Source organism: Micromonas commoda, chromosome 3 (assembly GCF_000090985.2).
Source record: "Micromonas commoda chromosome 3, complete sequence".
NCBI classification, from domain to species: Eukaryota; Viridiplantae; Chlorophyta; class Mamiellophyceae; order Mamiellales; family Mamiellaceae; genus Micromonas; species Micromonas commoda.
In genome coordinates, this window is record NC_013040.1 from 1,601,084 (window position 1) to 1,625,670 (window position 24,587).

General features: G+C 67.5%; 12 protein-coding genes across 13 annotated transcripts; 8 read left to right on the top strand and 4 right to left on the bottom strand.

Moving 5' to 3' along the window:
* Positions 1-194: 194 nt before the first annotated feature.
* MICPUN_57395 (hypothetical protein) lies at positions 195-3,591 on the top strand (the record flags this gene model as incomplete). Its single annotated transcript, XM_002500683.1, has 2 exons — positions 195-662; positions 829-3,591. The coding sequence occupies 2 exons, from the start codon at positions 195-197 to the stop codon at positions 3,451-3,453; spliced, it is 3,093 nt and encodes a 1,030-aa protein (XP_002500729.1). The 3' UTR covers positions 3,454-3,591.
* Positions 3,588-4,491, bottom strand: MICPUN_57396 (acyl carrier protein 1). The gene is made up of 3 exons (XM_002501115.1): positions 4,389-4,491; positions 3,961-4,092; positions 3,588-3,813 (listed from the first exon to the last, which is right to left on the bottom strand). Exons 1-3 carry the CDS (start codon positions 4,452-4,454, stop codon positions 3,637-3,639), a joined length of 375 nt encoding a protein of 124 aa, XP_002501161.1. The 5' UTR covers positions 4,455-4,491; the 3' UTR covers positions 3,588-3,636.
* Positions 4,492-4,631: 140 nt separating this feature from the next.
* On the top strand, positions 4,632-5,870 carry MICPUN_99756 (predicted protein; the record flags this gene model as incomplete). Its single annotated transcript, XM_002500684.1, has 1 exon — positions 4,632-5,870. The coding sequence occupies one exon, from the start codon at positions 4,632-4,634 to the stop codon at positions 5,868-5,870; it is 1,239 nt and encodes a 412-aa protein (XP_002500730.1).
* A 156-nt stretch (positions 5,871-6,026) lies between these two features.
* MICPUN_57398 (predicted protein) lies at positions 6,027-6,920 on the top strand (the record flags this gene model as incomplete). Its single annotated transcript, XM_002500685.1, has 1 exon — positions 6,027-6,920. One exon carries the CDS (start codon positions 6,027-6,029, stop codon positions 6,918-6,920), a length of 894 nt encoding a protein of 297 aa, XP_002500731.1.
* A 172-nt stretch (positions 6,921-7,092) lies between these two features.
* Positions 7,093-8,951, top strand: MICPUN_57399 (predicted protein; the record flags this gene model as incomplete). Its single annotated transcript, XM_002500686.1, has 4 exons — positions 7,093-7,128; positions 7,351-8,520; positions 8,582-8,713; positions 8,784-8,951. 4 exons carry the CDS (start codon positions 7,093-7,095, stop codon positions 8,949-8,951), a joined length of 1,506 nt encoding a protein of 501 aa, XP_002500732.1.
* A 145-nt stretch (positions 8,952-9,096) lies between these two features.
* On the top strand, positions 9,097-11,077 carry MICPUN_57400 (the record flags this gene model as incomplete). 2 transcript variants are annotated; one of them, XM_002500687.1, is made up of 1 exon in its annotated part: positions 9,097-11,040. In XM_002500687.1, the coding sequence occupies one exon, from the start codon at positions 9,097-9,099 to the stop codon at positions 11,035-11,037; it is 1,941 nt and encodes a 646-aa protein (XP_002500733.1). In that variant the 3' UTR covers positions 11,038-11,040. The 2 variants fall into 2 exon arrangements, with proteins under 2 accessions (XP_002500733.1, XP_002500734.1); XM_002500688.1 differs by having other exon boundaries at positions 10,508-11,077.
* A 38-nt stretch (positions 11,078-11,115) lies between these two features.
* On the bottom strand, positions 11,116-15,633 carry MICPUN_57401 (predicted protein; the record flags this gene model as incomplete). Its single annotated transcript, XM_002501116.1, has 1 exon — positions 11,116-15,633. The coding sequence occupies one exon, from the start codon at positions 15,631-15,633 to the stop codon at positions 11,116-11,118; it is 4,518 nt and encodes a 1,505-aa protein (XP_002501162.1).
* Positions 15,634-15,710: 77 nt separating this feature from the next.
* MICPUN_108009 (hypothetical protein) lies at positions 15,711-16,672 on the bottom strand. Its single transcript, XM_002501117.1, has one exon. It carries the CDS (start codon positions 16,632-16,634, stop codon positions 15,786-15,788), a length of 849 nt encoding a protein of 282 aa, XP_002501163.1. The 5' UTR covers positions 16,635-16,672; the 3' UTR covers positions 15,711-15,785.
* Positions 16,673-16,933: 261 nt separating this feature from the next.
* On the top strand, positions 16,934-19,511 carry MICPUN_57403 (predicted protein; the record flags this gene model as incomplete). Its single annotated transcript, XM_002500689.1, has 2 exons — positions 16,934-18,273; positions 18,437-19,511. 2 exons carry the CDS (start codon positions 16,934-16,936, stop codon positions 19,509-19,511), a joined length of 2,415 nt encoding a protein of 804 aa, XP_002500735.1.
* Positions 19,512-19,584: 73 nt separating this feature from the next.
* Positions 19,585-20,874, bottom strand: MICPUN_57404 (mitochondrial carrier family; the record flags this gene model as incomplete). The annotated part of the gene is made up of 1 exon (XM_002501118.1): positions 19,585-20,874. The coding sequence occupies one exon, from the start codon at positions 20,872-20,874 to the stop codon at positions 19,585-19,587; it is 1,290 nt and encodes a 429-aa protein (XP_002501164.1).
* A 341-nt stretch (positions 20,875-21,215) lies between these two features.
* MICPUN_57405 (predicted protein) lies at positions 21,216-22,526 on the top strand (the record flags this gene model as incomplete). Its single annotated transcript, XM_002500690.1, has 1 exon — positions 21,216-22,526. One exon carries the CDS (start codon positions 21,216-21,218, stop codon positions 22,524-22,526), a length of 1,311 nt encoding a protein of 436 aa, XP_002500736.1.
* A 344-nt stretch (positions 22,527-22,870) lies between these two features.
* MICPUN_99764 (predicted protein) lies at positions 22,871-24,496 on the top strand (the record flags this gene model as incomplete). Its single annotated transcript, XM_002500691.1, has 1 exon — positions 22,871-24,496. One exon carries the CDS (start codon positions 22,871-22,873, stop codon positions 24,494-24,496), a length of 1,626 nt encoding a protein of 541 aa, XP_002500737.1.
* Between the last annotated feature and the right edge of the window lie 91 nt (positions 24,497-24,587).

A 24,587-nucleotide genomic window follows, 5' to 3' on the forward strand; every position in this document is an offset into this window, starting at 1 on the left:
TTCTATCCGGCGAGACGAAGGTTCCGGAGGGTGGAGGAGCCCATCGTTGTGTCGTGTCGACGCGGTGAGGGCGGTCAAAGCGCACGGCGCGTCCGCGGCGACCCCGAAACTCGCGGGTTGCTCCGACGCACCAGTCTTTGGAGGGAGCACAGATTCGCGCGGACGACCGGCGAGTCGTCGTTTAGATCGGAAGCATGTCGTCCGTCGCGGTTTCCGTGGCGAGCCTCGGCGGCAACGGGTTTCTCCCGAGACGCCGCACCGTGGGCGCGCGGGGACCCGCGCGCGGGTGCGCCGCTCCGGCGATGCTGACGTGCAGGAGAGCCGGAATCGCGTCCGGAGCCATCGGCTGGATCCGCCCGCGCGGCGTGACCCGCGGCGAGACGTTCGGTCGCGTCGCGCGCGTGCTCGTCCGGGCGTCCGGCACGCCCGAGCCACAGGACCGTGCGCTCAGGAAGACCGCCGGCGTAAATGGGGACGACCCGATAACCGGGTCGCTCCACCAGGCCAGGGGACTCCGCGAGAGGCTCGCCTCCGTCGTCGACGCGTTCAAGCCCAACCCGGGAGCGTCGCAGACGGACGACGAACCCGACGAGGAGTGGGAGCGATGGCAACGCAGGTTCGACCGCGTGGACAGCGAGGAGGGCATCTTGGTGGCGCTCCAGGTGAGTCACGCGCGACCGCGCGACGCAACGGAAAAAAAGAAAAGAAGATTCCACCCGACCCTCCCCCGCGCGAACCCGCGAACGAATCCGCACCGATCCTCGCCTCGACCGAAACCGCTGACCGCCGATCTCCCAACAAACCCCAACCACTCCCAACCCGCGACAGGCCCAGCTCGAGGACGCAGTCGCCAAGGAGGACTTCACCGCCGCCGCATCCATAAAGAAGACAATCGCATCCATGCGCGACGAAGATCCCATCACCGCCGTGGAGCGCGGATACAGAGCCGCGGTCGAGAACGAGGATTACGCCGCCGCCGCGACGTTCCGCGACCTCGGCGCGGGTCTCGTGGGGTGGTGGGCCGGCCGAGGCGCCACGGAAGAGGAACCCGGAGGCGCCTACGGCGTCATGATGCAGGTCACCGCGCAACACGGACGGTACGTGGGGACGTCGTACAGCGCGAAAGATCTCGCCGTGATGCAAGAGCGCGCGAAGCAGCGGAAGAGCCAGCGGCGCCAGCGGCTGGAGAGCGCGTTCAGCGGCGAGGCGGCGGTGCCGTCCGACGCGGATCCGACGGGCGCGACGATGGAGGAGGACGCGGGGCGGCGACGCGAGCTGGAGCTCCTCGACAGCGCGCGAGTCGAGGGCCACAGGGTGTTTGAGCTGTGGATCGAGGAGGGCGAGGACGGGACGAGACGGACGCGCGCGGTGCGACTCGACCAGGTCCCGATCGGCGCGTCCGGCTCGATGGACGAAGACGGCGTCGGCGAGGGCGGCGCGGGCGGTTTCGCGACGAGCCTGGGGGGTTTCCCTCTATCCGGACCGATGGCGGCGCCTGCGCAAAACGGCGATCCGTACGCCAACGTCTCGTTTGACGAGTGGAAGGTTGTCGACGGCGTGGTGTCCGCGCCCGGCGCCGGACGGGACCCGGCGTCGCCGTTCCCGTTCGCCATCGACGGCATGTCCATGGACGAGCTCGTGTCCTACGAGCGGCGGGGTTTCATGACGGAGTACCTCAAGGCTCCCGGGTTCGCCGCCAACTGGGCGAGGCTCAAGTCGGAACACGGGCTCAAGTTGGAGGGAACCGACGAGGAGGGCTTCAAGGGTTTCGGCACCGGCGCCGTGCGCAACGCCTCGGAACCCAGGGACGAGTTCTACTTCGACAAGTACGTCATCAACGAGGACGCCGGGTCCATAATCGACGTCGACGAGCTCATCGAGGGCCTGGAGGAGGACGACGAGGAGTACGACCTGGAGGAGCTTCGAGAGGGGGACGCGTTGACTGACGCCGCCATGGCTCTTCTCGGCGGTCGAAGGCTCAACGAGCTCACCCCGGAGATGCGCGCGGAGGTTGAGAAATCGCTCAAGGCGGAGGGTTTCCTGGCGGAGAACGAGAGCCTTCACGACGACGCGGAGCTCGAGGTGCGGATCGAGGAGCTCGACGGCGAGGAGCTCGATCCGTGGCTCACCGAAGAGGTGAGGGTACCGGTGGACATGGCGACGGACGGGAGGCACGCGTTCACGCTCACGTCGGACCCGGAGCACGGCGCGCACGCGCCGCTCTTCAACTCGTCGATGGCGGCCGCCGCCGCCGCCGCCACCGCGGCGGCGGCGACGGAGGCTGAGGTTGAAGCCGCGGTGCTCAAGGGGATGGCAGAGGCGAAAGCCGCGCTCGCCGAGGAGCTCCGCGCCGCCGCCAAGGCGGCCAACTCGGACCCGGCGGCCAAACCCGAGAAGGGCGACACCGAGGTTGTGATGGTGAACCTCGACCCGGAGACGAACGCAAAGTTTAAGAGCGACGTCGAGAAGCTGAAGCGGGACGGGGAGATTCCCCCGAGCCCGGAGAGACCGCCGCCGTCGACGGGCGCGAATCAGTGGCCGCCCAGCCCGGGCAAGGACAAGCCGAGCGCCGCCGCCGGGTTGGACGCCGCCCCGGCCAACCCGGTGCAGCCCCCGAACGGCGCGCTGTCCAGCGACAGCGTCGGGAGCAGGCTCGGCAAGAGCAAGGGCGAGAGGCTCTTCGAACGGCTTAGCGCCGCCGCCTCCGCCAGCGCCGAGGCTACCAACGCCGAGTACGCCGAGTCTTTGGACGAGGAGATCGACAAGATGCTCTCGTCCAAAGACTTTGCCACCCAGCCGGACGTGAACATGACGGACGAGGGTGAAGGCTCCCCGCCGGTCGATCCCAACGCGCCCGCGAACGACGCCGAGGCACACGCCGCCGACGCCGCGGAGAGACTCTTCGAGATGCTCACCAAGGACGGCGACGCGACCCCGCTGCCGCTCAAATCGAGATTCTCGCGCATCCCCGAAGCCGTCGCGAGCCGATCCAACGTCGACCCGTTCGATCGCCTGTACCTCGGAGCGTTCGGGCCGCACGGACCGGAAGTGTTGCGCGTGGTGCGCGGGCGGTGGGGCGACGAGCTCGGCGAGGGCGAGGAGTGCGTCACGGCTGTGAAACTCACGGGTGACGCAAACGTCCCCGCCGGCGCCGCCTCGTTTCGAGCGAAAGTTGGCCCGCAGCACAAGCTCGAGTCGTCGTTCTCCTACCCCGAGGAGCTCGGGGTGACGGCGAGGTACAAGGGCCAGGGTCGCGTCGCCAAACCCGGGTTCACGGAGCGTAACTGGGTGGATGGCGAGCTGCTCGTGTTGGACGGGCGGGGGGGATCGCTGACGGGTGGCGCCGAGCTGGGGTTCGTGTGGGCGGTGCCCGGGGAGAGGAGGCTGCTGATCCTGTTCAGCTCGCTGGAGCTGCCGGACGCGACGCCTCCGGTGGGGATGTACCTGGACTGAGAGTCATCTCGAGGGGGGAGGGAGGATCGGGAAGGAAAGCGGAGGAGGGGAGAATGTATTACCAAGACACAAGCGGAGGGTGAGTTATCAGAAGAAAACGCAATATCGTTGTATTGGACTTGTTGAGTCGGTTTACTTACGCGGAGATACACAAACTTCTTACAAGATGATAACTAAGTCGCCTCATTTAGCGTTGGCGTTGTTCGCCAGGTACTCCACGGCCTCGGACACCGACGTGATCTTGTCCGCGTCCGCATCCGGGATCTCAACCGCAAACTCCTCCTCCATCGCCATGACAACCTCCACGGTGTCGAGGCTGTCGAGGCCGAGATCGGCGGAGAACGAGGACGTGGGGGACACCTGTGTGGAGAGAGCGGGGGAAACGCGTGAGAGGATCGAAGGACTCGCCGCGGGCCAGCAGTCTGGCCCGGGATGAATATTTTATGCGACGCGGTGGCTGCGGTGGTTTAGGGTAATCTGCCGTCATCGGTGCGCGCGGGGTCTCACCTTGGCGGGGTCGACCTTGTTGAAGTTCTTGACGACGTTGATGACGCGGTCGGTGACCTCACCCTTGTCCAGGCCCGCGCTCGCGCCCATGAACCTCCAGGCGGCGGGGATCGCGATCGCGGGCGCGGCGAGCTGCGCGAGTAGGGGGAGACGATGCGCGGGTCAGTTCCAGCCTGGGATTTCGCCCGGACGACGGGGGCGGAGGCGGTCGGGGGAGCGGGTGCGACCGCGGGGTGGGCGCGCGCGCGACGTCATCGCGACTCCACGCGCGATCACGAGCGCCGATGCGTCGAGCGCGGCCCTCTCGGACCGACCGCGGCGGCCCTCCCGCGACGTGATCGCCCCAACGAGCGAACCGCAATCGTTGGGCCACGTGAGGATGGGCCGCAGGAGCAAACCCGCGCGGGGCGCTGGGGTCGACCTCGCACCTGGGACACGGGCAGGGACGCCCTGGCGACGATGGCCTGACGCACGGCGGTAGAGATACGCTGCATGCTCTCTCTCTCTCTTTGCTCCAAAGAGGCTGAGGCGCGGTTGGTTGTGCGCTCGCCGGACAGTCCTATGCCCTTTTCAACTCCGCAGCCGCGCTCGCGGCGACTTCTCTGCGCGCATCTGATCGCTTTGTCAACTCGCACGGCGCCGCTCGCACTGCGCGGTGTCGGCCGAAAGCGATGCCCGCGTCGAATCGGACGACCCGACCGGCCGCGCGCGCGCCCCGCGGAGCCGCGGCGTCCACCTGGGCGATCGTCCGCGAGGTGCTGCTCGTCGTCACGTTCGTCGTCGCGCTCCGCCTGTCGCTCGTCACCGCCGCGGAGGACGCCGTCCCGTCCGACGAACCGTCGTGTTCGGCCGCGTCGACGGACGGCGGATCGGGATCGTGCGCGTCCGAGCCCTCGTTTGCCCGCATCGTCGCGATACCCGACATCCACGGCGACCTCCATCACTACCGCCAGTCCCTCCGGCTCGCCGGCGTCGTCGACGGCGAGGACGCCCCGATCGAGTGGACCGCGGGCGACAGCACGCATCTGGTGCAGACGGGAGACGTCGTGGACCGAGGCCAGCACTCGCTGTTGATCATGGACATGCTCGCCAACCTCACCGTTCGCGCGAAGAGGGTCGGCGGTAAGGTCACCGCGCTCATGGGGAACCACGAGCTCATGTCGGGGCTCATGGACGACACTAGGTACGTCCACAAGGATGAGATCTTACTCTTGGGCACGAAAGAGCTGGACGCGTTGAGGGAACTCGGCGGCGAGGGCATGGGCGCGTCCTACGGCATCTCCGCCAAGTGGCAGACCGGCACGATGGTGTGGCACAGGTCGTTCGACCCGGACGCCAAGCAGGGCCGACGGCTTCGAAGAAGAAGGCCGCTCGCGACGGTGGCCGGGAGCGGATTCTGCAAATCGCTCTTTTCGCACGCGGGGGTGCGCTCGCGCCACCTCGACGCGTTCAACGGCGGCGTCGACGCCATGAACGAAGCGGCGGCCGCGGCGATCCAGGGCAAGCCCGACATCGGGTGGCTCCATCACCATCCGCTGTACGACAACGAATCGCCGGTGTGGAACCGTTTCTACTCGCGCGAAGACGACGACGACGGCGAGGTGTGCGACGAGGTGAACCGGGTGTTGACCGCCGCGCGCGCCAATCGCATGGTGATCGGGCACACCGTGCAGAGCGGCGGGATGCGCACCAAGTGCGGGGGTAAGCTTCACCTCATAGACGTCGGGATGTCGAGCGCGTACGTGGGGAGGGGCGCGGCTTGGGTTTGCGAGGGCGGCGAGGTGCGGGCGCGATACGCGGATGGAACGGAGCTTCTCGAGAAGGAGGCAGATGGGGAGAATCAATCGGGCGGCGCGACAGCTGCGGAAGCGGGGGAGGAGAAGAAGGAGAAGAAGAAGGGGTGGTGGTGACAGCCCCGGGATGTCGGAGCGCCGCCGCCCGGGTGCCGTCGGCTAATCTCGACACTTAGTTTTGAAGCGATCATTCGGAGGGTCACCGCATTCGTCGCGAGAGCCACCGGCTAACTGCTAACGCACGCCTCCAGGCTGCTGGAAAGAACAAATAAGATGGCCGACGCCGTCCACACCCGGACGCGCGCAGACGCGGCCTCGTCATCGAAGGGAGGTGTCATCGGCGTCGAGGCGGCGATGTTGTCGATATCATCGTGCGCTAACCGCGCGGCGACGTCGCTCGGCGCGACGACATCGGCCCGCTCGTCGGGGGCGACGTCATCGTCCACGCGCCAGCCGGGACGTCACCCACCTCGCCGCTCGCTCGTGGTCTCGAAGGCGTCGACCGGCGGCGGCGACGGCGGCGACGACGACGACGACGTCAAGCGGAGCAACTACAAGGAGACGTCGGGCGCGGTCAAGGGCCTGGTCAGCGGCCTCACGGCCGTGGTGAACGCGTTCGGGGTCGGAGGCGGTGACGTCGCGTCATCGGGGTCGTCCGGCGCGACGAGACGCGAGCGCAGGGAGGCGCGGCCGCCGCCTTCCACGCCGCGGAATCCGACCGCCCTCGCCGCGGACATCGCGCGCGAGTTCACCGAGGCCAAGTACCTGTGGACGGGCGACATCAACCCCGAGATGTACGACTTGTACTGCACGTTCACGGACCCGACGCTCTCCTTCGCGGGGCTGGAGACTTTTCAGAGGAACCTCGCCAACCTGCAGCCCGTGCTGAGCCGGCTGGTCAGGGACAGCGACGTCGAGCTGTACTCGTGCGAGCTGGCGGGGGACGGGAAGGGCGGCGGCGGCGGCGGCGCGGTGCGGGCGAGGTGGAGGATGACGGGCAACCTGCGGGTGCCGTGGCGACCGCGGATAGACCTCGAGGGGCAGACGACTTTTACCTTTAAGGACTACGGCGGCGACCGAGGGTGCCTGATCACGGCGTACCAGGAGGAGTGGGGGCTGTCCGCGGGGGAGGCTGTGATGCAGCTCGTGACGCCGTTCAAGTGGTAGCGGCCGCGTCGGTTCCAGACGGCGTGCGTGTAGGGGCTTCATAGACTACCAACTCACACGGGGTTGTTCTCCTTCGCGCCGACAGCTGTGCACTGTTTTACCTTTTCACGACGCAGCGGGAGCTCACTTCTGACCGCGCGCGCCGTCCTGCCCCCCCCCGCCGCCGCCCTTCATGGGCACGCCCCCTCTCATCGAGCTCGATGAGAACGTACGTCCCTCACGCTTCTCCCTCGCGCGCGCGCTCGCTTCGATCCTCTCGCGCGCTTTCCGGAACCCCGCCCGTCGCGTTTTTCACGCGTTTTCTTCCCCCTCGCGAAGGAACCGCGTCTTCGCGCGCGCGCGCGGCGCCCTTCGCGCGCATCTCTCGCCCATCCCGCACCCGCGCGTGCATCTCACCTCCTTCCCGCCATCGCGTCCCCTCGTATCGCAGGGGCTCACCCCGTACGAGCGGGAGCGCGCCGAGAAGATCGCCCGCAACGCCGCCCAGATGAAAGCCCTCGGCCTGCCCGCACTCGGCGGTATCGTCGGCGCCGCACCGAGCTCCGCCGGCGGCTTCACCCCAGTCCGCCGCAAGAATCCCATCGCCACCCCCGAGCCCGCCGCGCCCTTCCGCATCATCCTACGCGAGCGCCCCGCCAAGCCCGTCAACTACAACGTCGACGCCTTCGACTCCGAGGACGAGGAGGAGGCCCGCGAGCGAAAGAGGGCCCGCCGAGCCGAGACCGCCCGCGCCGGCGGGAAGCCCCGCAAGCGCCCCGCCGCCGCGAAAGACGACGACGACCGCTCCGACTACGAGGTCGAGTCCGGCGATGAGGAGGACGACGACGCCCTTGGCTCCGACTCCGACTCCGACTCCGACTCCGACTCCGACGACGAGGTCGACCCCGATCCTCCCTCCGAGGAGTTCCTCCTGTACGGCGGCAGCCTCGCCAAGAAGTACGAGGTCCCCGAGCACCGCGCGCGCGCCAACAGGACCGCGGCGATGTACACGAACGGCACCAACTGGCTCGAGGAGTCCAAGCTCAACTTCAGGGCGTGCCGCGACAGGGCCAAGGAGCGCCGGCTGGCCAAGGAGCAAGCCGCCCGCGAGAAGCTGGAGAGGAAGCTGCAGAGGAGGAAGGAGAAGGACGAGGGCGCCGGCGCGATGGTGGTCGTGCCGGGCGACGCGCCCGAGACCGATGACGTCGACGTGAACGGTAAGAAAATCCACCGCAAAGGGTTCCACACCAAGCAGGGCGCCGAGGGCAAGACACGCGGCGTGGGGGGGGAAAACGGGGTGACGACGTGCGCCAAGTGCAAGATCAACATGTCGGGCGAGTGGCACAACAACAAAGACCCCGCAATCCCCGGCGAGAAGATCTGCGATTCATGCTACAGCAGAGCTAAGGTGCGTGCCCGCCAGTTCGATCCTCGGGTTCTCCACCCACCACGTCTCACCGCGTATCTCTTCCTTGCGCAGGTTGGCGACGGCTACGTTTGCCCCGGGTGCAAGTCCACCGACGCCTCGGATTGGCGCAACGCCAAGGGCCACCTGGTCTGCAACGACGACCAGCTGGTGGAGAAGGGTGTCAAAATCTGCACAAAGTGCAGTAAGAAGGAGGTGAGTACTCGTGTCGTGTGTCCTGTCCGACCCCATCGCTGACCCTTTTTTCCTCTCCCAGCCCCCGTTCAAGGATGCGCAGTGCGTCAAGTGCGAGGACAAAGCTCCCACCGAGTGGCGAAAGTCCAAGCACCAGATGAACGATGCCACGGGCAAGCCCCACTACATGTGCGGCAAGTGCGGCATGGCCGAGGTGACCGCCCGCCCGAGTTCCTTTCGTTCCACCGTTTACCACGACTCTGACCCTTCTCCTGCTTTCGCAGCCGGAACGGCTGGGCGACGCATGCGCAGGTGCAGATTGCGGCAAAGTCGACCCGAATGCCTGGAACAAGTCGAAAATCAAGAAGAGGGAGGGCGAGCCCGACGCACCGGCTCCTTTGTGCAGAGATTGCTACCACAAGGAGGCCAAGGCCCTCAAGAAGAAGGACTGAGCCCCATCCACCCTCCTGACCTCCGCCGCCGCCCCGCCGCCCCGACCACGACACATCCCAACCGCACTCGGTCACCCGCCGTCGCGCACGAGCGCACAAAGGCTGACCCGAACGACGCTCACCTCGCCAACACCGATTTGTAAATATGAATGCGTTCAACGAGCTTCCCAGTCGCGTCGCCCGTGCGTCCCTGCTGCCCCTCCCGCGCCTCTGGGAGAAAAACCGTTTTGCGAAACGTCCGGCCGCGGCCAAAGTTCAAAAAGGCGGGATCTTTTTTATCCACTCCGAGCTCGCCTCGTGGAGCGCACTCCCGAGGGCGCGCGGCTATCGCACCGTCGACAGTACACACCCCCACGCGACCGTCCACGTCGCATACGCGCGGATCTCCCGGTTCGATCGCGCGATCCTCGGCCGACGCCACTCTCCGCCTCGCGTGATCGAGATGAGCGCCGTTTCGAGACTGATGCCCACCGTCGCGCGCGCCCCGTGCCGCGCCGCGCCCGCCGCTCGCGTCGCTCGCGTCGCGGGCGCGTCCCCGCGCGCCGCGGTGGCCGTACGACCCCGCGCGCGCGCCTCGATCGTCGCCGCCGCGGTCTCCGAGCCCATCATGGTGGTGTCCGATCTGGACGGCACCATGGTGGGCGACGACGCAGCCACAGCCGAGTTCTCCGCCGCCTGGAACGACCCATCCGTCGTCCCGGAGGGCTCTTCACTCGTCTACTCCACCGGCCGATCGCTCGAGTCCTTCGCGCAGCTCATCGCCGACAAGTCCGCGGTCATGGCCGCGCCCTGCCACCTCATCTGCGCGGTGGGCACCAAGATCTACAAGCGCAAGCCCGGCGTGGAGAAAACCGCCGCGGCGGCGGCTGACGTGTCCTCGTGGGAGGAGGATCCGGCGTGGACGCGTCGACTCGACGAGGGCTGGGACTTCGCCGCGGTGGAGCGCGCGTGCGCCGCCGCGGTCGACGCCGTCGGCCACGACAACGCGCACTTCCGACCCCGCGAGGAGTTCAACGAACACAAGATCACCGTCGGCTGCAGGGACGAGTTCGTTCAGCGCGTCGCGGACATCGTCGAGGGCGCCACGAACGCGGACGGCCTCCGCGTCAAGATCATCGCGAGCGGCGTGGGCGGCTGGCAGTACGTCGACGTCGTCAGCGACTGCGCCGGTAAGCTCGAGTCGCTCGAGTACGTTCGACAGTCCGTCGGCGTTTCGCACTCGAGGTGCGTTGCGTGCGGCGACTCTGGCAACGATACGCTGATGCTCGGGGGCGAGAACCGCGCCGTCGTCGTCGGGAACGCGCAACCGGCGCTGATGGACTGGGCGAGCGCGCAGGATAACTGCGTCGGGTCGAAGGACGCCGCGGTGGCGTGCGAGCGTCGCATGTACATCGCGGGCGATTCGGAGGCGAGGGGGATCCTCGAGGGTCTGAGGGCTTTCGGGTTCCTCGGGCCCTTTACCGAGCCCGCCGCCGCCGCTCCCGCTCCCGCCGCTCCCGCCGCCGCTCCCGCTCCCGCCGCTCCCGCCGCTCCCGCTCCCGCCGCTCCCGCCGCTCCCGCCGCCGCTGCCGAGGCCTCCGCCGAGGCTGCCGATGAACCCGTCAAGAAACCCCTCTCCGCGTACATGATGTACTGCGCCGAAGCTCGGCCGGCGCTCAAGGGCATGCCGGTGACCCAGCAGGCCAAGCAGCTCGGCGCGCAGTGGAAGTCGCTCGACCCCGCGGTGAAGAGCGCGTTCGAGGAGGCCGCGAAGGCCGCGAAGCACGCGTGGGAGCTCGCCAACCCGGAAGCGGCCAAGAAGAAGCCGGCGGCGAAGAAAGCGCGAGCCCCCAAGGCTAAAAAAGACCCCAACGCGCCAAAGAAGCCCCTCTCTGCGTACATCATCTTCACCAAGGAGCGAAGGTCCGCGGTGGTTGCGGAAAACCCCGGTCTGAGTTTGACCGAGGTCACCAAGGAGCTCGGCGCGAGGTGGAAGGCCATCGGAGCGGAGGAGAAGAGCGTCTTCGAGGCCAAGGCCAAGAAGGACAAGGAACGGTACGCGGTGGAGATGGAAGCTTACGAAGCCACCCAACGCGCCGCCGCCTGATGAACGCCGCTACATATGATATGATATATAAGCAACACGCAAACTATTCTTTCACGCGCCGAGCCGAGTCGACCCATCTCACCTCACCTCGACGACGAACGGGGCGTTGCACGCCTGCGGCGGATGCGCGATTTTCGCGTTCCCGCCGTCGCCCCCCCCTCCCTCCGCCGCCGCTGTCCAAGCGAGCGTATAATCCTTCATCACGAACACGCCCCTCGCAAACGCCTCCGCCCTCAACGCCACGTCCACGGTCTCCCCCGATCGCACGATCACCGTCTTCTTCACCGCGCCCGTCCACAGCCACGCCCTGCCAGGGCGCATCGTCCGAATCGGGTACCTCGGGACTGGAGGCGGCGAAGGCGGCGTCGGCGGCGGCACGGTCGGCTCGATCGCCCGTTTCCACCCGCCGCCGTCGCCCGCGACGTCGCCGCACGTCGACCGGAACGTCAGACGCACGGGTTCGGGCGACGGGTTGTGCGCGCGGAGCGTCACCGAAATCTCCACGGATCTTCCGGGCTCTTCCGGCAAAGTCACCGCCGCGGGCCCCATCAGCGTCCACCGCACGTCCCAATCCGGCTGGGAACGAGTCGAGCCGGTCGCCGCGCCCGCCGACCCGCCCGCCCCGGGTGCATCGAACGCCTTCAAACCGAGCGCCTTGGCCCGTACCGGGTCCCTCGCGAGCGCGCCGGCGACGTTGCACACGTGGCACGCTCCCACCGTCGGCGATCGACCCGCGGGCGCGTCTGGCGGTAAAATCTCGAGCCACTCGACGATTGCGTCAACCCCGAGCAGCGATCCCGGGAACGGCGGCGGCGCCGCGGCCAAGTCCAGCGGTGTCATCGCCCTGTGCAGCCGCACGTGAGGAGGGTGGGGCGTTGGGGACGGGGGCGCGTCGCCCACGCCGAAATCGAGCGCGGCCGCGACAGGAATCGAACCCGGGACCTCGCCGCCCGATATGCCGGTATCGGCGGTTTCGTCTGTTTGCATCGCGAGGATGGTGTCCCACCCGCGGCCGGGCGCGGCGATTCTCGGTTTGTCCACGGGGTGGCCCAGCGGCGTCAGCCGCAGCCGGCTCCCCTCCGCCGCGCGCACCAGCGAGACGCGCGTCATCGCGAACGAGCTCGCGCCGCTCGCGCCCGGATTCGATCCCGCGACGTCGGAGTGCACTAAGGACACCTTGAGCACTCGGCCGGCGGGGTCCCCCGAGTGGCGGTGCGCCGTCACCGAGCACTCCACAGACGGGACCACGTCGGTGCCCGCGGCGAGACGAACCGCGCGGTACTTGAGCAGCGGCGGCGCGGGAGCCGGGGGTTCGAAGGACACGACGAACGGCAGGTCCAGCGGCCCGCACGCGCCCGTCGGGTGCAGCCAAAAGTCCGCCGCTTTCACCTCGCCGGGCTCAATCTTTTCCCACGCGGCGGGCGCGTAGACCAAACCGTCCAAACTCGCGGGCGACGACGCGGTGGGAACGTCCGCGCGCCTTCTCGGGGGCCCACCGGGCTTGGTCGGCTCCAGCGTGAGCTTAGCCAGGTCCGCGAACGATCCGTGCGCGGAGAGCGACGGCGTGGTGGACGCCGACCAACCGCCGCCGTTGAGCAACTCGCCGAACGTCTCTTCATCCGCCGGAACGCACACGCCGCCGCCGGGCAAACGCACCCTCACGCGTCGCGCGCAAGGCCCTCCCGCGACGGACTCGTTGCCGACGCGAAGCGTGCACCGCACGCTCGCGCCTCGCGGGCAACGGCGCGGAACGCCGTGGATCGTGACGACGATTTTGGGCATCGCGTGCGCGACGGTAAACGCAAGACGCTTTTCTCGGGGCACGTCGCGGACCCACTCCTGGGTCTGCGCAGCGCGTCGGGTCCTCGGCGCGCGCACGTCGAAGGCGGCGTACCCGTCGTCGACGTTCGCGAGCGTCCACGCGACGCCGACGATTCGCATCTTCCCGGGCGTTTTTGTAACGCAGACCAGCCTGACCGTCTTGGTCTCCTTGGGCGACAACGCGACGGTAATCGCCGGCGTCGACACCCCGTCCGACACCCCGCCCGACTCGCCCTGGTCTGATTCCTCGAGTTCGCACACCAGCCGCGCGTTCGTGAGGCTCACCTCCACCTTCAGCGGGTTACGCATCCGAACGTCCACCCCGATTGGCTCGCCGAGTGCGCAGACGTTCCGCTGAACGCCGCCCTTCTCCCTCGGCTTATCGAGCCACGTCGGGCCGCCGACGGCTCGAAGCTTGGGCGGAATCAGCCCGTCATCCTCGAGCGCGTTCCACCTGCTCCTCGGCCACGTGGCGCACGCCGGTTCGCTCACGCCGGGCGTCGTCGTCGCGTCACCGCCGAACCCTAGGTCGACGCGCTGGTCGTTGAACCGCACGTGCACGTCGCTGACGTCCACCAGCGGCACCGGCGGGTTGGGTTTGGCCATTTTCTGGTCTCCTATTTTCCCGTCTCTGATGTTTCCGTCACCCTCGCCCGGTGAGTCACCGCCCTCCGCCGTCTCCATCGCCCGCTGGCACACGAAGAGGTACTCCTTGAGGTACGTCGCCTGCGTCGCCGCGGGTTGGCGCTCGGCGCACGTCAGCAACTCCCGGAAATACCGGCCCGCGCCCGTCATCTCCCCCGCATGCGCCACCTGCCTTCCCAGCGCAAAGTGCAGGTGCTCCTTCGCCCTCGACCATCCCGCGTTCGTCGACCCTCCGGTATCGCCGCGGTCGCCGGTTCGAACCCCGTCGCGGCCATCGTTCAACGCTTTCCCGTCGCTCCCCAGCCGGCTCCACGACGCCGCGAGCCTCCCGAGCGGCGCGCCCTCGTGCGCGTACACAGTCAACGCCCACGCGTAGCACCGAACCGCGAACGCCCTCAGCTGCGCCTGATTAAACCTATGGCCCGCCAACACCATGTGTATCGCCGCTTTCCTCGGCATGGGAACCTCGGCGCGGAGGTACGCGTGCGCGGCACCCTCCAGGCACAGCGCCGCACGTGCGTGGTTTTGCGAATCTTCCGCGGACGCTCGCATCAGCGGCGAGGCGCACTCTCTGTGAGCCCCGCACGCGGCGAGAAAAGCCGCGTGAGCCAAACCAGCCTTCGTGGCCCACCTCGCGCGGTCCGCGGGGGTGATGGACGAGCCGGTTTGGGCCGTATTCGCGGTGTGTGAGGTCCCGGGTTCGGTTCCCACCGCGGCCGCGCGCGCGTGACACCCCGCGGCGGATTCCAGAGCCGATTCCGCTTCCCTCCGAGCCTCGCGGTGCGGCGGCCCCTCGGCGTTCCATCGCCTCATCGTCTGCGTCATCGCCAGCGCGTGCCCCAGGCTTTCCTGCGCGGCGCCCAGCCGTCGCCACGCCTTGTCCGCCTTGTAGTCCGCCGCGAGCAGCCTGTAAAGCCCCGCGGCTCCCTCGTAATCGCGAAGCGCCATGGACAGATCCGCGGCTATCCTCATCTGCGATTCGATGCAGTCCCTCGCGTACCCGTCGTCCCCTTCGGGCTTGGCGATCGCACCGGTGCTCCGCCCCCAGAACGACTTGAGCTGGTTCTTGAGGCCCTTTCTGTTGGCGATGATGACGGCGTTCAACGCCTTGGCGCGCCTGTCCATGGAGGGAAGCAAGCTCAGGTTCACGAGCTCGGCGACGAACACCCGGTGCCTCTCGACGTCCTCGTCGGAGAGGTACGCGCCTCGAGCCGCGAACCCGACGGTCGCCGGTTCGATCCCGCGAGCGGACGCCGCCAACCGCGTCTCGAGACACGCGCTCCACGCGTCCGCGCGCCCAACCACGGGCTCGCGAGCGCCGTTCACGGGCAGCACGAACGTCCCGCCGCTCGCGCCGATCTCCGTCTGCGTCTTTTGTCGCAACGTCTCCAGGTCGGCGTCCGTCATCGCCGACGGCGACGACGCGTCGTGCACCAGCACGCAGTGCGTCGGAACGTCCGGGTCCGCCAGCTGTGCATCCAACAGACAGGGCGGGAACGACGCCGGATCCTGCGCCAGCCTCCTGTACGCCTCCGCCGGGTCCTCGCCCGGTACGTTGGCCATCACCGCGAAGACGACGCCGACGGGGTGGTCGATGGCTTCGTGGTCGGCGAACTGCATCGCGCGATCGAACCGGGCGTGGTACGCGTCCAGCCACGGCGCCGCGAACGTCTTGTGCGTGGGCTCGGCGGCGGCGGCGGCGTCGACGTCGCGGGTGCAGCCCGCGTCCTCGCCCCCCCGCGAGTGTTCGCCCCTGGCGTGCGCGATGAGAGAAGGAACGTCGGATGGAACCCCCGCGAGCGCGCGGGCGAGGCCTGGCGCGTCCGCCGCCGACCATGGCTCGAGCGACGCCGCCGCGTGCGCGTCGATGACGTGCCCCGGCACCCTGGCGCACTCCCGCGCGTCGTGAAACCGAACCCCAAACTCGGACAACACGTGCGGGTACCCGCTCTCGGGGTTGAGACGCACGCTAAATGAGATCCCCCTGACGTCGCTCCACGGCCGCAGCGCGTCGACGAGGGTGAGGCCGCTCCGGGCGAGGCACGCGTCCACCTCGGGCGCGGTCGCGACCGCGACGACGGGGCGGTGGCGCGCCTGCACGCGCCGGCGGTACTCGGCGATGCCGCTCATCGCGCCGAGCCCACGCGTCGGGCGCCCTAGTTTGAAGCGTCGTGGCCTCGGTCCGCGAAGCATCCGTCGTTTTGGTTGGAGAGGCAACAAAGTCATGAATCAGTCGCCGCTACTATCGTGTTAATCACGCCGCCATCATACCGCCATCGCGCTCACCCCCGCGCCCCCTCCTTCTCCCAGTACCCCGCCGGTCGCTTCAGCACGAACACGCTCCCTTTGTTCCCCCGCGATATCCTCAACCGCTCGTCCAAGTACGTCGTCGCGAACCAACCTTTGGTCTGCCCGGGCCTCAACTTTTCGAGAAGGTCAAACGGCACCGGGTACGGCACTCGCGTCCCGTCCGGCCCTCCCCACGTCCCCTGCACGTCGAAGTACCCGCCGCAGAACCTGTAGAAGAACGAGTCGTCGTCCCTCACCCCCTCCATCGCCGCCTCGATGACGAGGCTCGTGCCAGGCGGGCCGAACTCGACGACGTTTTGCCATTTGGACCCGTTGGCCGGGGACCCTCTTGGGTCGGCGAGCACCTGGAAGACGTTGTCCACGGTCCCGGCGCCGACAACGAGGGACTGCACCGGGGACGGACCCTGCTCGAAGATGTACCGGCGCCAGGACTCCGGGTCCGTAAATCGAACGTCCGCCGTCCCGGGCTTGAACGTGGTGACGAGCTGCCACTCGTTCAGCAGCAGGCGCATCGCGTCTTCACCCCCGGCGAGGGGTTTCGGAGTGGGGTTGAGCAGCTCGAGCTGTTCCACGAGTCGCTCGAGGCGCGACCTGTCGACGGTGCGCGCCATGCGCCCCTCGCCGCCACCGTCGCCGCCGCCGAGCAGCGCGAGGAGCTCTTCGCGAAGCTCCGCAGCCTCGGCGGAGGCGACGGATGGTGGGGCGGTGACGGAGTCGTCGCCGGCGCGTTGACGATGCGCGCGACGGTGGCGGCGCGCCGGCTGCTCGCGACGGGCGCAGGGTCGCGCCATGGGCCTCGGAACGACCGCCGGGAGCGACATCGAGACGTGTGCGGTGTCGAGTCGGGACGCGGCGCGCGAGAGCGATGTGGCTTTGCGCGACGCGACGCGGAAGTTATCCAGAGAAGCGAAGTGTCAACAGCAAATATGAAGATAGATGCGATGATATATAGTCTATCTTATTCATCTATTTAAACGTATGGCTATTGTTCATCCAGCTTGGAAGCCAGGAGTTTTCCTCAAAGGAGGTGTTACCGATTTGCGCAACGCCACTTGGAGCCGCGGCGACGGTTCGCGCGCACGGCACGGCGCGGTCCATGCGCGACAAGGCCGAGGAGACGATGTCGAGGGAACGCTCCCACGCCGCGTTCGTCGTCCTATCCTGCGCGGCGGTGCTGCTGACCCTCCTCGGCGTGGTTGGCATCTCGCGCTCGGTGCTGGCGTCGTCGGTGGGGCCCGCGGCCGCGCGCGGGTCCGCCGCGCTCGGCGACGACCCCGCGCGCCTCGGCGGCGCCCGAGCGGCGCACGCCCGACGATGCGCTGACGTTCGCATCGTCGGCGCGGGCATCGTCCCCCGCACCGCCTCCGAGGACGGCGAGTGGTGGCTCGGGTACCCGCTCGGCGAGCAGGTGGACGACGTGCCGACGCACTACTCGCACATCATGAGAAACTTCGTCCCGTCGGTGCTGCGATGCACGGCGGTCAACGGACCGGGGGCGTGCTACGACGTGCACCTTCCGCTCGCGCGGCTGCGCGAGTTGGGCGCGGGGAAGGACGCGCTCATCGAGGCGGTCACGACGGAGGTGGCGTCGCTCGTCAACAACGCGACGGTGACATTCGTGGATACATCGGGACAAGTCGCCGTCTCTCATCACGCGGGGGGAGGAGAAGTTCGTCGCGCGTCGTCGACGTCGAACGACGCCCGCCCGCGCGGCGCCCTGGGCGTCCGCCGCGCGGGTCCCAGCCGGATCCAACCCCAGACGACGACGACGACGACGTCCGGTGACTCACCGCCCGGTGACTCACCGCCCAGGTTGTGCAAGGCGGACGACGCCTCCGCGACGACCCTCTACGCGCCGCTCCGTCGCGTCGCGTCCGCCAACGCCAAGTACTGGGGCGAGGCCTGCGCCGACGCGCCCGAGGTGGTCCACGTCGTTCGCGGCGACGTCGACGCCATCGCGCGGGAGATGAACGTCCGCAGCGTGGAACACCTCACAGACGACGAGCTGCTGGAACGAAAAGTTCGCGCGGTGACAAACCCGGAGGAGGTTGACGCGTTTCTCCGTCGGTGGGCGAGTAAGCGCGGGTGGCGGTTCGGCCGCGTCGTCGCGGACGGCATGTCCGTCACGGAGCAGCGCCGCGCGTTCTGCAACGCGCGCGTGGTGTTTGGTGTGCACGGCGCGGGGCTGATAAACGTGCTGTGGGCGGGGGGCGAAGGTCGGCGGTGGTTGATCGACGTTCCGCCGGGTGACGACGGTTGGTTCGGCGAGGTGTGCGACGTCAACGGCGTGCGGTACACCCGGTCCACCACCGGGCACCTGACGAAGGACGCGAGTTACGCGACCAAGTTTGAAGGGGACAGGGTGGCGCTCGTGGGGTGGACGAGGGTGAACGTGCGGGGGTTGGAACGAGACATGGAACGCGCGGGCGTCGGCGTAGAGGAGGAGGAGGAGGAGGATCGGTGACGCGTCGGTGATGCGTAGCCGATTCTCGTACCTTCGCAGTAGTGGTAGCTAAGGGTAGTGCTCTCTTTCGCTTCGCGCCCGTGTTCGTCGCATCCTCTTCCCCGCTCTCCCAGAAAACTGACACCGTTCGAGCGTTCCAAGAAAACGACAGGCCGTCAGCTCGCAGCGCGAGTCTGGGTCCAGCACTCCAGCCACGACAGCACAGCTTCCTGCGTCATCACTTCCCGACCGCGCGCCAATGACGTCGGTCGTGCCCACCCTCTCGCTCGCTCCCGCGCCGCGCGCTACCCCTCCCGCGCGCCGCGCGCTCGTCCAGGCGCGCGCGGCGCCCACCCCGCCCGGCGCGCCCTCCCCACCCGCGAGAGCGTCGAGGCGCGCCGTCTTCGGTGCCGCGTTATCCGCGACGATCTCGAGCCTGCTGGCGTCACCCGTCAAGGGCGCGTTCGCCGCGGAGGAGGGCGTCGTCGAGTCGAGCCTTCCCCTGACTTCGCCCGCGGCCGCGCTCGGCGACCTCGCCGTCGCCGCGCCCGGCGCGGAGGTGTACTTCGGCAACGGGTGCTTCTGGGGCCGCCAGCACGAGTTCGTGCAGACGGAGCGCACGCAGCTGGGGCGCACGGACGACGAGGTAAGCTCGCTCGTCGGGTACGCGGGAGGTTTCTCGACGGAAGGAAAGGACGGCAAGGTGTGCTACTACTACGGGAGCCCGGACACGGTGTACGAGCGCCTCGGCCACGGCGAGGTGGTGCGCACGGTGCTGAGCGACGCGTCACCGGAGAAGGCGACGGAGGACCTCCGAGCGTTCGCCAGGACCTACTTTGCCAACTTTAAGAAGATTCGGGGGTTCGGCATGCAGCGGCTGGACCCGCAAGACGCGGGCGCGGGATACAGGAACATGATCGGCGTCCCCGGGGGAATCGACTCGCCGCTCATGAAGATCATCGAGGAGGAGAACGTGAACGGCATGAGACTGTTACCCGGCGAGGGTAACGCGCCGAACCAGAAACCCGCCGAAGACGACGTCTTCAACGCGGTTTGGATCTACGACTCGGACCGCCTGCCGTTTTATCCCGCGGAGGTGTACCACCAGTTCCACGACGGGCTGGGGTACAGGTTCCCGGAGGAGTACACGGTGGAGCTCAAGAAGAACGCCATGCGCCGGGGGCTCGTCAAGGACACGGGGTGCCCGGAGATGCGCGAACGGAGGTTCGCAGAGTTCGAGTCCATCGCTTCGTGACGACGTAACACGTATTAACTTTAACCTTGTATTCGACGACGCGCAAACTATTTTGGTCGCGATCCATCATCGTTCACATCTGCCACGTCTTGGCAAACTCGTACGCGACGAGCACTATGCCGCACGTGGGACCCGCGCGGATCGCCCTCGGCGCCCACCCGGCGAACAGCGCCCTCGCCCCGCCCTCCCTCGCCACCGCGCCGAGTTCCGAGAGGAGGCCTCTCTTGACGCCTCCGTTCTTGACGCCGCTCGGCACCGCGCCCGCGCCGCCGGGGCCGTCGACGGGTATCCCGCCCGCGAAATCTTTCGGCACGTCGCGGATTTGAACACGCGTCTTCACGACGTCCAGCGGGGTGGTCAGCGCCGCCGTCAACGCCCCCGCGCACACGCCCGAGGCGAAGTTGACGCGGAGCATGTCGCCGCGGGTGAGCGGCGGTTCAACCGTCCCGCTCGCCGTCGAACCCCCCTCGCCGGTTTGCGAGTCCCCTCCATCGTCGCCGCCCCCCCTCGCGACGCGCACCCGCCGCGTCAGGTCGTCGCGCAGCGTCTCCACCGCGAGCCAGTACGCGGCCGAGTAAGGCACGTCCCTCGCGAGCGTCGGCGCCACGCCCGTCCACAGCCTTCGGACAACCCCGCGTGAGGAGGCTCCGTTTTTCCAAATTCCGTTTGATCCTTCGCCCGACGCGCCGCCCGCTCCGCGGTCCCCCGCCGCGGACGCCGCGAGACCCTGCCACAGTCCCGGCACGTGGGGCCCTCCGCGCGCCCCGCCTCCGCCTCCGCCTCCTCCTCCGCCTCCTCCTCCGCCTCCGCCCGTTTTCATCGCCTGCGTCCTGACTCTCACGAGATCTAAGGGCGCCACGCAGAGCACCGCGAGGGTCCGCGACGCCGCCCCCGCTGCGACGGGCGCGAGCGGCGCGTACTCCCTCCCCCACTCGGACGCGCCGAGGCGTCTCTTCAGCTCTCCGAGGCACACATCGTAGCACGGCAGGTATATGCCCACCGTCGGTACCGCGATGGCGAGCGCGGTGGACGTCCCGCGAAACAGCGCCGCGGGCCCCTCCTGCCGCCAGATCTTGCGGAGGACGTCGTAGGTGGACGTGTAGACGTTGCACTCCGGGGCGCACAGCTTGCTGAGGTTGCCGGTGGTGGGGCATCGAGGCGGGCACACGTGGTCGGCGCCCACCAGCGCGGGTTGCGCGGCGAATCCGCCGCCGCCGCCGTTCTTGACCGTCGCAAAGGCACCCTGCGCCTGGATGCGAGTCTTGACCACGTCGAGGGGGTTGACGACCACGGCGGAGACGCACGCCGCCACCGCGGCGCCCGCGGCGCGCTGGCGCAGTGGAACGCCGTCGTCGTCCGACATGCCGACCGCCCCCGGGGGCTGCGAGGACGAATGGCCCGCGCTCGCCCCGCCGTGTGCGCCCGCGCGGGAAAAGGACGAGTGACGACGCCTGCGACGCGGTTGGGCGTTGCACCGCGTGTGCCGTCGCGACGGCTCACCTCTTACCATAAAAAGAGAAGCTGATGGGTGTTTGAACTGTTCCCTCCGAATCTTGCTTGAGAAAGTTCCAATTAGATATATCCACAGGCAAACAGTTACGAAACGAACCTGCAAAACTGAATTACTTGACCAAAATCGAAACATCCAGGAAAACGCATAATATTCCTTCCGAACACGGAGAGGGGCGCTCGCCCGAAGACGCGATGCGCTCCTCGCGCTCGCTCAGGGCGGCGCTGGTGACCCTCGCGTTCCTCGCCACCTCGAGCGCGCAGGATCTAAACCTTGGCTCGCTGCGTTACTGCGGCAAGCAGGTGCTGAGCGAGGTGGATGATAACCTCAGCGGGGTGTCCGTCGATCCGAACGACGGCACCCTCGTCGCGGTCGTCAACAAGCCTCCGATGCTGGTTCGGTACGACCCGTTCGCTTCCACGTCGGGGTGCGCGTTGACAAAACGCGAGGGCATCGAGGCGTCGGCGTGGGATTCCGAGGGCGTGACTTTCCTGGGCGCCTCCCACGTGGCCGTGAGCCAGGAGGCGGATCTGGACGATCCGATCCCCGGACAACGAGTCATCGTGTACGACGCCCGCACGTTCCAGCCGACGGGCGAGGCGTACCAACTCAAGGCCCTGGACGAAGAGCCGGTCAAGCATAACAGTGGGCTGGAGGGCGTGGCGTACGATCCGAGCACCGCGACGTTTTTCGTGGCGCGCGAGGGGAAGCACGACGACGGGAAAATGGCGGTGTACTCCTTCCAGCGGGAACCGACCCTCGCCGCGACGGGCGAGGAAGACCCCGACGTGGACTTCTCGACGGTGTTCCGGGGCAACGACGCGTTCGATGACGCGGGGGTTTCGATGACGGACCTCGCGGGGGTGTCCTTCGTGCCGAACCGGGACCCGTCGCTGTTGCTCCTGTCGCAGGAGACCAAGACCGTCGCGTTGCTTCGGCTCGCGTCGAATCAAAGTACCAACGACGACCCGCCCGTCACCGCCGCCGTCGTCGGGTCGCTCGTCGTCCCAGACGAGGAGGCCAATCAGCCGGAAGGGGTGGCGTGGGACCACGACAGGCGGCGCCTCTGGGTCGTCGGCGAGCCGAACGAGCTGCTGCTGTGGGCGGAGGACTGCGCGGCTTTTCCGCGGGGGTGCGACGGGGAGGACGACGGTGACGATGATGGTGAGGACGACGGGGGTGGGGAGGGCGACGGGGGTGGGGAGGACGACGGGGGAGGGGAGGACGACGGTGACGACCGGGATGACGGGGGCGGCGAGGATGACGGGGACGGGGAGGGCGGGGCGGTGCTCGGGGGCGCTCCTCCTCCTCCAAAAAAAGCGGGGTTGGAAAAGGGCGGCGTCTCGGCGGCGGCGTTCGTCGCAGTCATCGTGGCGGGCGCGGCGGGGTACTTGGCGTATGCGAGGCGCGAGGCGCTCGCGGAGAGGTGGCGCGATGTCGTCGGCGGGGGGCGCTCGGGCGGTTTCGAACGCGGGAGGTTCCTCGAGCTCTCGGAGGACGTCTGAGGCGGCGCATAGACCACTGGCTGGTACAAGTAGTCTACTTTTACAAGAGTTTCGGTGGGCAGGCGAGCACATCCCCGCGGAATTTTCGCATCCGCGGTTCCCACGAGTCACAAGCCAAGAAGGTCCAAAAAAGAACGTAGACTACTTTTTGTACCTGTACCCTAAGTTAAACCCTAAACCCGAACGTTTCGCTGAAAGAATATTCCTCGCTCGAGCGTTTCATTATGATACTTTTTGGATACCAATCGACTAGCTTGTCGTCTGACCAGGCGTTCCACTCGCACCGCGCGCTTCCGTCCAGCGCCACGACGCCACACGTCCCGAGGTCAAAAACCATATACATCATGGGAAAAGTTTCCTACAAAGCGGTTCTCGCTGGAGCGCTACTCGCGGCATCAGGCGCGCACGCCTCGGTCGTAATCAACGAGGTCGCGCCAAAAGGCGACGGTGTCAAATGCGGTGGAAATGATTGGATCGAGCTCTACAACGGCGCGGCCGCCGAGGTCAACATCGGCAACTTTCAGATCCACGACAACAAAGGAGCGGGCGACGCCGACACGTTCACGTTCGCGGCGGGCACCAAGATCGCCTCCAAGGGTTTCCTCCTCCTGTGCCAGAAAGATGCTCCGACTGCTGCCACCGAATTCGCATTCGGGATCGGCGGGGAGGACACCGTCACCCTCCTCAACGCAGCCGGCACCGTCGTCGACACCACGGGTAAGCTCCCGAAGGTCGATTTCGAGGTGACCGACCCGTCTCCCACGGTGTACAAGACCTACGCCCGCGAGAAGGACGGCGCGGGCGCCGTCGACGGAACCGCATTCAAGGTTCTGCGCAAGCCCTCCCCAGGCGCCAGCAACAAGGACATGCTGCCCGACAAGCTCCAGGTGTATCTTAACGAGATCGCCGACAAGGGCACCGACATGGCTAAGACCGTGGCTTGCGATCCTCCCGCGGATTACGTCGAGATCTACAACGCCGAGCCCGACGCGGTCAACATCACCGGCTGGAGGCTTCACGATGACAACGGCAAGGACCACAAGGACGCTTACGTTCACTCTGGCGCCGTGATCCCCGCCGGCGGTTTTATGCTCCTCTGTGGTGAGTACAAGGACGGGACCGGGGGTTTCCACGATTTCAAGTTCGGCATCGGATCCGACGATAAGATTACCCTTCTTGACGCCGCGAACAACACGATGGACACCGCCGGCCCGCTCCTCAAGCGCGGTGACACGACCACCGTGTATGGACGCACCGAGGACGGCAGTGGGATCTGGACGTATCTCACTCCTCCAACCCCGAAGAAAACCAACAAGGGGATGAAGTACAAGCCCGAAGGCGATGCCGCCGCGACGGCTCCGCCGGGATCATCCACCGTCGTGCTCAACGAGATCGCGGACAAGGGCAGCGATGCCGTGTGCAATGGTGAAGACTGGGTCGAGCTTTACAACTATGGCAAGAATCCCGTGGACATCGGGAAATGGCACCTCGCGGACGAGAAAGGCGTCCTTCACGCGGACGTGCACATCTTCCCGGACAACGACAAACACGTCATCCCCGGATACGGATTTCTGCTGCTTTGCGGCGAGGAGACGTTCAAATTTGGCATCGGCGGCACCGACACCGTCACGCTCCTGAACGACAAGAAGCAGGTCGTCGACGAGATTGAACTGACCGGCTTGGGTTCTCCGACCAAGACCATGCAGAGGAAAGTCGACGGGACCGGTGAATGGGCCTATTCCGAGAACCCCGCGCCCAGTCCAGGAAAGAGCAACTGCGTGGGTGGTTGTCCACTGCCCGCGGAGGACGACGACAAGAAGGTCAGCGGTGGTGTCATCGCCGGCGCCGTTCTCGGCACCGTCGCCGGAGCCACCGTCGCCGGTGTCATTGCGCACCGGGTCGTCAACAACTACAACAAGGAAAAGGTCCCGAAGACGGACCGTGGCTTCATCGACGTGAACAACGTCTGAGCCCCCTCGCATGCGGCGGAAAATAAGACGCTCACGACTCGAGGAGCGTCATCACACGACGAGCAGGGTCCGAAACAGAAGATACCCTCGG

Bases quoted from the DNA above. Each gene is read 5' to 3' on its own strand.
- MICPUN_57396 (XM_002501115.1), bottom strand. From the start codon at position 4,454: ATGCAGCGTATCTCTACCGCCGTGCGTCAGGCCATCGTCGCCAGGGCG. The intron at 4,093-4,388 runs GTGCGAGGTCGA...CTACTCGCGCAG, and splicing joins CGTCCCTGCCCGTGTCCCAG to CTCGCCGCGCCCGCGATCGC. The intron at 3,814-3,960 runs GTGAGACCCCGC...CTCTCCACACAG, and splicing joins ACAAGGTCGACCCCGCCAAG to GTGTCCCCCACGTCCTCGTT.
- MICPUN_108009 (XM_002501117.1), bottom strand. From the start codon at position 16,634: ATGTCGCTCCCGGCGGTCGTTCCGAGGCCCATGGCGCGACCCTGCGCC.